Genomic DNA, 12,389 nt, shown 5'->3' with positions numbered 1-12,389 from the left:
CAGTCTTGCTACCGGTTATGTTTATTTTCTGCTTTGTTTAAAAAGTTTCCTTTAACCAAAGCACCTTGTAAACAACACATGTTTTAACCAAGCAGTATCAAACAGCATGGTGGTTAGATGAAAATATCATCTTAAAACATTTCTGTCTTAAGATAACTCCTTGGAAAAAACATATTTAAAAATAGTTCTGAGTTCAAGTTTGTTTGTGGGAAGTGTGGGAGTGGTTCAACAGGAAAATGCCAAACACAGAGTGTTTGCCTTGGGTATGAGCCTAAGAAAAGATGACATTATATGTGGAAGGTTAGCTAAATTGTGTAAGAGTATATACAATACTGTAGTGTAGAATCAGTGATATTTTTAGCACCAGAAACTTAAGTGATTATGGGTATCTCATACTTGATGTTAAAAAATGCTTAACATGCTAAGTTCATTTGTATTTGTTAGCCTTCATCTCTGGGAAATAACCTGCAGCACGTTGCTTCTGACAATGACTAATAATATATAACATTGAGGAAATACAGTCTAGTTGTCTATCCCTTGAGACAATGTTACCCACCATAACTACCATAAGGCTGCATGCATAGTGAAACCAAAAGGACCAGTATGCAGGAGCATTGAAATGGTCCATTTTGAAGCAAGGGACTTGATCTGATTAGTGTGAAATAGATCATGGGGAATGGAGAAATTATAATGCTGAGTAGAAACATGAGATTCAAAGTGAATAAAACAGGTCTCAGTATTCAAGGAGTTAATAAGACGGGTAAGTCTGAGTCCAAAGTTGCTGAAAAAGTGTAACCATATCATGCTGCTGGAGTAAGTCCCCCTAAAGGCAGATGTAGAGGTGGAAAATAGACCTTAGTTAAAATAATTCAGATGTTCTTGTGTGTTTGGTCAGAAATCTGAAATACAAACTTGCTGTAGGGGATACAGCTGTCTTGTGTTGATTGTGTGGGAAAGAATCCTGAGAAAAGAGAAGGGAATAATATAAAGTATAGACTTTAGCATTAGTGGAATGGGAGCAAGCAGCAGTTTGTGAATCATCTGTATTAGAAGCTTTTTATTTTGGAAATCTCTATGAATGTCAGTACTTCTCTCACTTTCTAGTCAGAAAAACTTGGGATTTTTTTGCTATTTAATGTAGTAGTTGGTTCAAAGATGCACGGTGAATTGGTGGCAAATCTGAGATTGTTGCTTGGAGTTTTGGAACCTTTGCTATGAATGTATGGCTGCAGATGTGGAGAACTTGAGGGAAAGCATCTACCACCATTTCTATGTCTACAGACAGCAATTCTTATGTTCCCTACTGATACTTAGAGTAATAGAAGGTGGAGAATTCATGCTTTTGCACTGACATAAGTCACTGTTACGGTGACACATACTGCACCTACAAGTTCTGACTGACAAAACAATGATTTCACTCTGCAAATCAGTCTGTAGATTTTTCTCTGTAATTGGTAAGGGAATAGCGTATCCCTTGATGAAAGCAAAACTGAAGAACTTACATAATGTTTTGATGCTGATTTTTTTCACCTATTAAGCCAGAGGTTTACTGTCAGTAATGCTTTTTAAGAGACCTGAGAAATGAGCAGCAGAGAAAAGTAAATGCATACATTGTAGATAGCTGGGCTTATTTGTTTCTTTCCAGCAAGAATAATATTAGAAATCAGCACCTTCACTTAATCAGCTGATGCAAATATGACGACCACCTGTAGGTCACAGAAATCCAGAACTAAATCATCGTCTCTGTCAAAAGATCACATAGTTAGGGTTCAGATATTGATATATCTTTAAAGCAGTATTTGAAAATAAATTGGAAGCAAGAGAGAGGTCTGCAACTGGATAGAGAACAGGTGAAATTCTTTCCATTTTAATAGGATATATAGTTTGAAATCCTAGTTAATGACTTTGTATTGCTATAAATCTATTTCAAGTTTATTTGTTTGTTTTTATACCTGACAGTAGAATTGCAGGCTCAAAATCTGTACTGTGCAATATTCCACCTACTTTACATTCCCATTTCATCTTGGTCAGACCATACGGTTACGTATCACAGCTTTGGAACTCATCTGTAAATGTAAGGATTTCCAGGTAGCTTTTAAAAAAGCATATGTTATAGGCAATTTTATATTAATAACTTTATGTTCACCTAGGTATTGATATGTCAAGGTGAAACAGAGTATAAGAAAATAATTCACAGTCACAATTTCTTTTAAAATCTCATACAAAAATATATGGCACTGTCATTTATTGTCTTTGCTTCTGGAATTACAAATCTGGAAGCTGAAAACTATCCTTGATGTGAGCTCAGACATCTCTTTGGATGCAACCTATTTGATCAATAGGTGTGATTAAACCAATAGCAGAGCAGAGTGTATGAGAGAAATACGTTTTCAGTAAATAGGAATATGATTCAGACTTGAGGTGAGAATGGGGCCAATCAATCAAAATAAAACAAATTACAATTGTAGACATGCTTGTGACCACTTCAAAAGGTAATATGAGAATGAAATTTCTGTAAAGTTGCCTAGAGGTATTCTAAACAGGATGAGTTTAGAATCTTATTTCTAACTACCCCCTTAGTAAAATGTGACCTGGAGGAACTGTTTATGGAAAAGGCTGAATTAGAGAAATGTCTCTTCTGTCTCCCTGCAACTGCATGAAAGAAAATTCTTAATTGATGTTTGGAGATAGATAATCTTGTAGCACTTTATTCACCAGTTATAGCTTAACCTAATATTCAAAGGGCTGTTTTGCATAAGTCGCAAAAAGCAAACTAGAGAAATAAAATAAGGAAGATTATTTGAGGAGCCTACGGTCAATCCGTAAAGAGTTACTGATGAGTTCCTAGTTGTTGTCAACAATCCACAAAGCTCCGGGCTTAGAGTGCTAAAGAATGTAGTTTAAGATCTGTTGACACCAGCCACTTGGATTTTTTCAGTGTAGTTAAAAGCTTTTAATGTCAATCTGCCTGAAACTGTTGGCTAGTTCTCTTATCTGCTTATTTGTTAAAAATATGAAGAACTTTTTCTGTGACTTCCTTGAAAAAGCTAATGAACTACCAGTAACTGAAGAAGAAAGAACAAACAGAACAATCTGACAAACTGACATCTTTGAGCCTGCTTGTGAATCAGGAGTTTGACTTTCATGGGTGTTAATATAAGCAAAACATAAGCAAAGTAACAAAACTTTTCTTACTATGTCTACTGAGGCCTTCCTTCTCTAGGATAAAACATTCTACTGATTACTGTCTACAGGATTGCCCAAGAAAATAGTTAATAGAAGATGAAATTTCTGAAGGGAAAAAAAGGTAGAATAGCATTTTGAAATAGAAGATCGAGGTAGACTGAAAAATACAGCATTGTTCTTTCCCTTGTGTAGACTGCTCTGAAATTCCAAGGTTCTCGTTTCTTTGTTTTCCCAGGAATGCTAGATCAGTCACTCACACTTACGGCTTCTTGAAGTAGCCCTAAAGACTTGAGCACAATAGCTCTGAGTAATGTTCTTGAGTGTAGATAAATTATTCTCATAGATACATTTTTCTTAGATTGCTTTTAATCATGTTGATAATTTTAATAATGTTGTAGTATTTTGACCTCAGGAGTGCTTTGCTCTTCATTCATTTTGATGACCACCATGTAGGTTTGACCCAAAATGTTTGGGTTTGTGATAGCTGACTCTGAGTAAACTGAGCCCCAAAAGCAGCATCTCTGATACACTTTTACAGATCACCCCACACCCCCAGCGTGTGCCCTCTACAGGTTTTAGTTTTCAGTGTTATGTTACTGTATGAGAATCCCACACAAGCAGAGAGAAATGTCTTAAGTTGGAAAGCACAGTGCTTAAAAACCCCCATCAAATATGCAAAACAAGAAAACAAACACATACCTGCATGGAAAATACCCTCTTCCCAAGTAAACCCGTTCTTTAAGACTTAGCTGGATTTTTGATAAAAGCTGAGGTAGATTTATGTGACCTTTTAGTATTGTTTGGTTTTGGTTTGGTTTGTTTCTTTTATCCAGCTTATCTTTTACATTGTCATAAACTTCAATACTGATTAATTGTGGTTTTTTTTTCTTGTTCCTCTTTGCTTATTAATTTCTGTTTTAGAAGCAGGTTGAGGAAGCCACATAACTAGCATTCAGACTTTTTTTTTTTTTTTTTTTTTTACTCTGGCATGTCCTCTGGCTTCTAAGAGAAATATTGTTTGTTACTGAACGGTAGATGTCAGTTGTGCCAATGCACACATACACTCCCTTTCCACATTGTTGCACATGACTCTGAAAATTCAAAAGCTCTCCAGTTGCTTAAAAAAAATCCTACGTGGTATAAAAGCACTTGGTGCATAACATTTCTGTATTTCTTGCATGAAATAAGTTGGTTACACTAAGACGGTTCCAAATATACTTTATGCAAAATTAAAATAAGCCAAGTATGACTTTATACATTAAAGTTTCTCATTCAGCGAACTGAATGTGATAAACCAATAGACACTTGTGTGCTTTTGAGAATGTTTTGATATATACCTCCTACAGTTTTTTAAACATGAAAAATTGCTGTATATGACATTCTATTGACTTGGAAAATTAAAATCAAGGTCTATCCTTTGAGATAGCTGTAATGTATTCACTAAAGAAATAAGTTTTATACATAGAAACTTCAAAACCTGTGCATGAGCAGCAGAGCTCTGAGACTATTCATCCAAAGAAATATCCAGTTCTTTGCAGGGTAGACATCCATTATTTCTATGTCTTGTCACTTAGGCACATTTCTATTCTAAACCACACTACAGCCTTTTTCTGATATTGTAACTTCATAAACATTAAGAAAAGCAAAAGTCTTTACCTTTTAATCCTGTGCTGGTGGCTTTCTGTTTTATACAGAGGAACTCCTAAGAATAAGCTGCAGTACAATCTGGAAAACATTGTTTTGAATATCTGCCAAAATAAATTTCTGGAGTGCCATTCCTTTAAGCATTTTCCATATGCATTCTACTTCTAGTTCTTATATAGTTGTCCAAGGGTTCATCTTCAGGAGCGGTGGTATGAGAGAGCAGCTGACTTCTGCCACTGCAATAGACAGGCAAATTGCTTGCTTTCTACTTGGGGAATCTGGTTCTGCCTGTTTGAAACCCAGCCTTGCTGAGAGGCGGATCCTTGCTGGAGCTGCCCAGTAGCAGGAAGTGTCTAGGAGCAGCTCCCTAGATAGAGGCCTTGTAAGCTGCCAGTGGAGCACTGGAGCCTACTTAGGGAGCACAAGTGTAAGTGTGGAGGTTACTTTCTTCTACACTAAAGCATGAAGGGAAGAAGCAGCAATGGTAGGTCATGGATCTATTAATGCATTTGCCTGAAAAGGTTAAAAATAAAAGAGCAAAAAAATAATACCCATCATCACAGTATCTTGAAAGTATTTTAAGTCCATTTATAAGTTTGACCTAAAGGCTGAAGCAGATGGGTCTACAGCAGGAAATGTATGACTTGTGCTGTACCGCTTAAGTTCTCGGGAAGCGTAAGGTGGACACAGCTATTTGGATATGCTACTTTTCCAGATACAGTGCCTCAGCTGTATTTTTTTGAATACAGTCAGCATTGCAACAGGAATGCTGTGGAGAAAATGGAAGCTAGTTGACCAAAAAGATAAATAATGTGCCTTTCAGAACATTAGAGGTTAAAAATCAGCAGGTACTGCAAGTTTTAGGACATTAGTGTCAGACTGACACTGAACTATGCAGCTTAACAACATTTCATTCTGCTTCAGCTGTGCTTTGTAGAATGTGCAGTCCAATAACATAGTAAATATTGTAGTTACTTAATCTTGAGGGATAGGCTGTGACAACAAAGTCTGTGATCTGAAATACTTTCTTCTATTAGATCTAGATAGGAATTGACAGCACTACTGAGTAATTATTTTTGAGACTAGGGGACAGTGCAGCAAGATTTTCATATTGTGGCAAAGGTTAAATGAAGGAAAAAAAGAGAGATAATTGTTTCCCATCTTCTAATTACTTTCCATAGCTTTCCTGAATTCCATTTCAGTTTTTCGCTCTTTAGCCCTGTTTCATAGCCAAATAGTGAGAGAATAATACTTCTCCTGGCTGGTTGGTGAGAAGGAATAGTGCCAGAGTATCATAAGCGTATGTCGTAGCTTCTGTATATGCATTGAACAACATTTAGGGAATCTCTACACTAAATCATACAAAGCACTGTCGAGTGACTCATTTTCTTGAGAAATGTGAATAGATTATTAAAGGAGGGTGGGAAAAACCTTGTTGTTTCTAGCTCTGCAGGCAAGTCAGCAAAGTGTGACATTAACGAGGTCAAGGAATGTTTTTTTGAGCAGTGGATGCAACACAGCTTTTTCTTGTAATATGTCTTTGAGGTTAAAAACCCTCTTTGGAGATAAATAATTAAGAACTAAGGATGCAATACTGTGATTCTGGCAAATGGGAAGGAATGAGGACTTACATCAAACCTAGGTGCTGACAGGTTCTGCTAACTATGGAGTATTTTCTGCCATTGTTCCCTCCCTGCCAGGAGTACGATAAATCCAAGGTGCAAGCCTTGTCCTAACATTCCCTAAAATACATTTGAGTTAATAGTGATGACTTGAGATTTCAAAAGAAAGGCTATGATGTCTGGTTCCAAAACCACTTTCCATTGCATTAAGGGAAGCCAAACATTTGTGATTTTATCCACAAAGTTGTATCAGGGTTCTCTTGCAGTGGAAGGGTCACTAAATTTCAAAACAACAATAAAATCAGGTTGCATTGTATGCTTATATTCCAAAATGGTCTACACTGGTTCAAAGCAAACAGCATTAGTTTTCATGCTGCAGAATAGTAACTTTAAATGGGATTATTCTGTTGCTTGTGAAATACTATGTAATCTTTTCACAGTTCCTAGAGCTATAGTAATAGAAAATCATAGAATCATTTAAGTTGGAAAAGACCTTTAAGATTTATTTTACTAGCTTTTAATTAAAAGCAGGTAATGGGAGAGGAAAGACTACATATCCTATTGTCACCAAGAGTTTTTATGGAAAATGGGAACTACTCTTTTTTCACTTGACCACTTATGTGTAGTTTTCTTTGTTCCTTATACAACTCTCAGACCCTCAAAAAACATGAATTATTTCCTTTGTGTGTCACTGTATTGACATTTTTTTTGTTTAAAATACATATTTTGGATTTCTATCTAAATATCTCCATTTATTATTAAAATGTGCTTATAAGTGAACTCAGAAAATTATTGGCCAACATGACTGCAAGTTTACTTCTTAAAATTTCTTCTTGGGGAATACAACTGCTTGTCTGACACATTCCTAAATACGTAGGTAAACCTACCTTATTAATTTTTTTCTGACATTTTCTACACATTGCTTTATGTACACTTTTCCTTTACTTCTGACAATTTATCCATTACTAGAATAATGCATGTTACATTTATCAGGGCATGACTGAAAAGATGTTAGTCCATCTTCCTAAGAAAGTGAGGCATTAACTTATCATAATGCCTATAATCCATCCTGCCTTCCTTGAGGTTGACCAATTTAAATCCATTTTATTCCAAAAAATTGAAGTCTTGTTGATAGCCACATTATGAATTGAATGCAGTTATGGTGTATATAGAAAACAAATCTACTAAAGAACAATGGTACCCCCCAAAATTAAGATTTTTATCTTTTGGCATAGTGTTTGCTACCGTATCTCTAAGAACTAAGACTATGATACTTCATCTTACAGGATACTTATTTTGTAAGCTATGTGTTTAATATATCTTTTTTTCTTCCCTCTATTTAATAGAAGAGGATGTTTCTAGAGCGATTTATAGAAGTTCCTCCCTCCAGCCTTTGAGTTTTACTTATGAAGAGCAGGTTCAAAACATTACAGATCAAGTTGTTTGGCATCAATAATAGGCAAACACGTGGTGATCAGTTTTATGTGGGGAAATGTACATGGTTTGGGAACTTGCAAAGTTCTGAACTTTGATTCATAGACTCCAAAAGATCGTGCCATGTAGCTTTAGGTATAGAACAGTGCAGTCTTTGCTGTAAAATACAATTGCTTTGTCTATGGGTGCTTAGTAATTATTTAATTTTAGTATCAGCTGAATGTAGTGCATAGACTAACAAGATTATCAGGTAGAAAAGTTAAGAATTAAAGCTGAAACCAGGCAGTTTCTCATTACTTTCTCCTTCTTCCTGTTTTTGTCTAAAATACCACTTTTGGAGATGTAAAATCTGTCTGGTGTAAGGGTGCTGTTTCTTTTCATCTTTTCTTTAGGCTGGCAAATAAGCAGGACAGAGAAGGAGCTCTGTCAGAAGCAGATGTAATTGAAACCTTATCTCTAGAAAAACTTGTCAATGAACACAAGTGTCTATGTCAAATTGTAAGTATATTTTAAGATGCTTCATGTTTGAATGTGCATGTAATGCTTGCAGTAATGTGGGGGATTTTGTCACAAAGCATAAAACTGGAATGAGAATGCTGCAATCCCAGCAAAGATACAGCACTGTTTTGCAAGCAATTCTACTGCCCATCTTGATATTCTGCTTCTGGATCTTGTGAAGAGATCTTTATAACAAGGTTCTCAAAGGGCACCTGCTGGTCTGTTCTGAAACCCTGTAAGAAAAATTAATTACTAATGTGTTTTAAATCTTGTTCATTTAGGCAGCAAGTTTAGTATTCTGCCTTTTTTAAAAAGAAGTAGGAAATGGAATTTACTTCGATTGACATTCAGGAAGGACCACTAAACACATGTGATTTTTGTCTCATTTCTGTTCATAGCTAAAGCCATAATTTAGTGTGTGTTCCCATCTGGCAAACAGTAAGAACTTATACTAATTTCTAGTGTATCTAATTACCAGAGCAGTAGTCATCAAAGGACCCTGTTAGAGCTAGTTAATATCTGTCCTAAAATAACTATATTTCAGATATAGTATGCATAGTCACATTAAGAAAAAAAAAATCAAAAGGAGAATGGGGAGGAACCAAACCCAGAAATCTGTATGAAGGCTACTTAGTATTGGTCAATAGTTTGGATAATTTATCAAAATCACTAGTCCCTGAAGTTGTTTTTTAAGCCTATTTTGAACAACCAGTTTGTCAGTTAACTGTTTGTGGGGTTTAATTACATAATCTTTTCTTATAGCAATAAGAATCATTGTAAAAGATGAGTTACACTGTTCTTAACCAAAATTAGAAGGCAATTTTACAAAATCATTCCATCTGGTATTTGGGGTTTAAAATTTTAAAAATACTCCCTTGGGAGAGTTGCAAAATTCATAAGATAGTAAATACTTCTATTGCTTTCTCTAGAAAGTTAGATAATATCAGGGCATAGCTACGTTCATGATGTCATGATTCTTTGAGGGCTTTTCAGTCAGCAGATTTTGTACTGTCCATATAGCAGTCATAAAAATTTCAAGTTCACAATTTCTTCCCAAGGGACTTCTGTGGCAAAAACCATTTTTTTTTGGCAAAATATTATCAGTATGAAAGACCTGAAAGATTCTAGTGTATTTTTCCAATACTTCACAATTACTTAATTTGTGACATGTCCCTGTAAATGTGGTTCTCTTTCTCCATTTATATTTGAGGTGTAATCAACAAAGAAACTAGATCACACATTCTAAGTCATTTTAGCTGAGAGCAGCTGTGTGTCTTATATACTCAAATAGGCAGTTTCTTTACTAAGCTTATTAACGGTTAACCTGGTCCCAAGTGTATATCAGTATGAAATCTACATTTATAGAGTACCTATGTGCAAATTTATTTCTCATACTTCTCAATGTTTTGCAAACTTCAGAGCAAAAAATAGTTGTTTAGCTGATTTCTTGTTTTTAGTCAAGGGATGTGATCTGAACTGCAAGTTTCCTCTCCTTCTCTTTATATTTGCAGGAACCTTGCTCAGCCATTACGGGCTATGGGAAAAAAATTGATAAATCAATAAAAAGAGGTTTATATTGGCTTCTACAGATCATAGCAAAAGATTTTGATGCCTTAAATGAGCGCATCCAAAGAGACACTACAGAACAAAAAGCACAGGAAGAACAAAATAAACTAGAACGAGCTGAGCGAGTGAGAAGGATACGAGAACAAAGGTATTCTCTTTGTAATTTCTCCTACCTCCCCTTCCTCCGTTGCTCTAAGACACCTGGTTTGTTCCTGTATGCAGAGCTTATGGGAACCAAGCTGTCAAGGACTTAAAGTTTACAAGCCAAGAGCCTCCACAGGGAGAGTAAGGAACTGAATGCTAAAGCCTTTCATTAAGACCTACAAGTTTTGGCCTGGTTCATCCTCTTTATTTTGTTCACATGTGCTGGAAAAGTACCATGGATGATAATTGCAGGGTAGTTGTAGAATAAATTTGGCCTTCCTAATATAACTTCACAGGAGGTTAATCTAAAAAATAAATCCTGTCATTTAATCTTAAGTTCCCTTCAAGTGTGTTCTAAAACTTCTACTAACTGAAGTTAGAATTTTTAACCCATATGTAAATATCAAAGACTACACGTGAAACTGTGTTCAACACTGTTTAATATCAGGATATCCAACAAGTGAGGCATGGAGGAACTTAAAGGTGATTCATGGAGGGGAAGCAGAACAAATTATTTATTACTTCCCTTCAAAGCTCTTTGTGGTCATCAGCAGCCCACCACTGTTCCTTTTGGAGACTGATGTGGCATCTTACTGGGCATTCTTAAAAAATTCGCCAAGCACCCATGTCCCCCTGTCTGCCTTATATATGTAGAGATTTGTAAGTCTCAGTTACTGTGAAGTGCCTTGGCTTGTACTTTTGCTGTTTGGTTTTCTTCAGCAAGTAAATTACTTAAGCACATTTTAAACACCTGGAATTTGACACAGTCTGCATACCTATTTCACAAACTCATAAAAAATTAATATACTCTTAGTCTGACAGATATTTCTGCATAGACAAACCCCTCTGACCATGTTGGATTGTGTTATTTTTAGACAATTTTGAGAGTGTAGCAAGGAGGACTGACTTAGAAACATGGCTCAAAGAAATTATCTGATGTTATGGACATTTTATATATATTCTGTTCCCTCTCAGTGATCCTGATTGTATTTGAACACTGAAAAAATTGTTTGAGTCTGACTTGGGTTAAATGCTTAAAAGTTTTGCTAAATTTCTTACGTCTTAGAAAGCTAACTAGTAACTTCTTATGGTTTTATCTATTGCTGAGGCCTTACCTCAGATATGAGATGACATTAACTCTCATTTTGCTTACATTTGATTTGCATCAAATGAATTTATTTCTGTAAGAAATGGGTTACTCTTGATTCAAGTGTAATTCTGCTTCATCTGTGTTCTAATAATTCTCCAGAGTGCTTTTTTGTTCAGATCTGCTTCACTGAATGTTTTCTCAAAGTGTGTTTCCTCCACAATATAGTAGCAATCGTCTTGTTACAAATAGAAAACTGGAGAGAAGTAGTGACAAAAAGTTCTAACATATTAGTGACCATTCCTTTCAAGTAGTATCATTTCATGGGTAGATGGGGGACCTCCTTTTCATTCCGATCTCTGCCTCTGAACAACAGTGATGTCCTCTCTCAGTACTTGCAGGTAAAAAGTAGGTGTAACAGTGACATCACATGTGTGAGTACCATCAAATCAATTGATGAAAAGCATTTAGTGAGCATATACTTAAATAATTAGATATTATTTAATACATAGCACATTTAATTTAACATTTCTTACATAGAGATCTGGTTGGTACATAAAAAATAACTAGTGCTGGTGCAGCAACAGTATACTGAGGATTATGTGTCTTTCTGAACTTTTTTGAGTCCAGTTGAAGCAAATATGATTGATTCCCTGTTACACCATATACTGAACAGTCTGGCCCCAGTTCTTTCTTACATATATTAAAAAAAATCTGGACGCATGAGAAGAGGAGTTGTATTAAAAGTAGAAGATGTTTTAGTCTGGTTTCCCATCACATAGATTTATGTTTTTTTAAAACAATTTAATACCTTGAAACAATTGTTATAAAAATTACCAGTGTGAAAAAGTCAGCATCTTGTTGAATAATCAAAACCTCCCAGTTACAGATGTATTCTGTCACATATTCTGTCCTCAGAAACTCCATCCGTTTCCTGAGTGCTAATTGAACATTCTGGCACAAAGCAGCGTCTGTTTCTACCTCTGCCATAGCATATACCTAAGCTTTATTGATGTTAGCCTGCCATTGTGATTTCTGTAGAATGTTTTTTAAAATACAGAAGCACATTGTAAAAATCAGCTGGCATAAACTGGAGTTCTGAGTTAGATGACCTAATAAATGTTCTTTGTTGTGTATTATTTATGGCTTCACTTCTTCATAATTCTTTGTTCTTCCTTCTTTCCCCTCTCTCCCCTCTCCCCCCCAAA

The 12,389-nt window shown here is 35.6% G+C and overlaps 1 protein-coding gene across 1 annotated transcript in view; it reads left to right on the top strand.

Annotated features, from left to right (window-relative positions):
- Positions 1–12,389, top strand: part of ARL13B (ADP-ribosylation factor-like 13B) — a 36,887-nt gene that overhangs the window by 16,313 nt on the left and 8,185 nt on the right. The window contains exons 4-6 of the mRNA XM_009993380.1: positions 8,279–8,384; positions 9,896–10,098; positions 11,513–11,582. Of these exons, the coding sequence (XP_009991682.1) occupies positions 8,279–8,384; positions 9,896–10,098; positions 11,513–11,582 (379 nt within the window). The remainder of the gene's footprint in view (positions 1–8,278; positions 8,385–9,895; positions 10,099–11,512; positions 11,583–12,389) is intronic.

Source organism: Chaetura pelagica, unplaced genomic scaffold (assembly GCF_000747805.2).
Source record: "Chaetura pelagica isolate M959 unplaced genomic scaffold, ChaPel_1.0 scaffold101, whole genome shotgun sequence".
Classification (NCBI taxonomy): domain Eukaryota; kingdom Metazoa; phylum Chordata; class Aves; order Apodiformes; family Apodidae; genus Chaetura; species Chaetura pelagica.
This window is presented reverse-complemented; position numbering and strand designations above follow the sequence as displayed.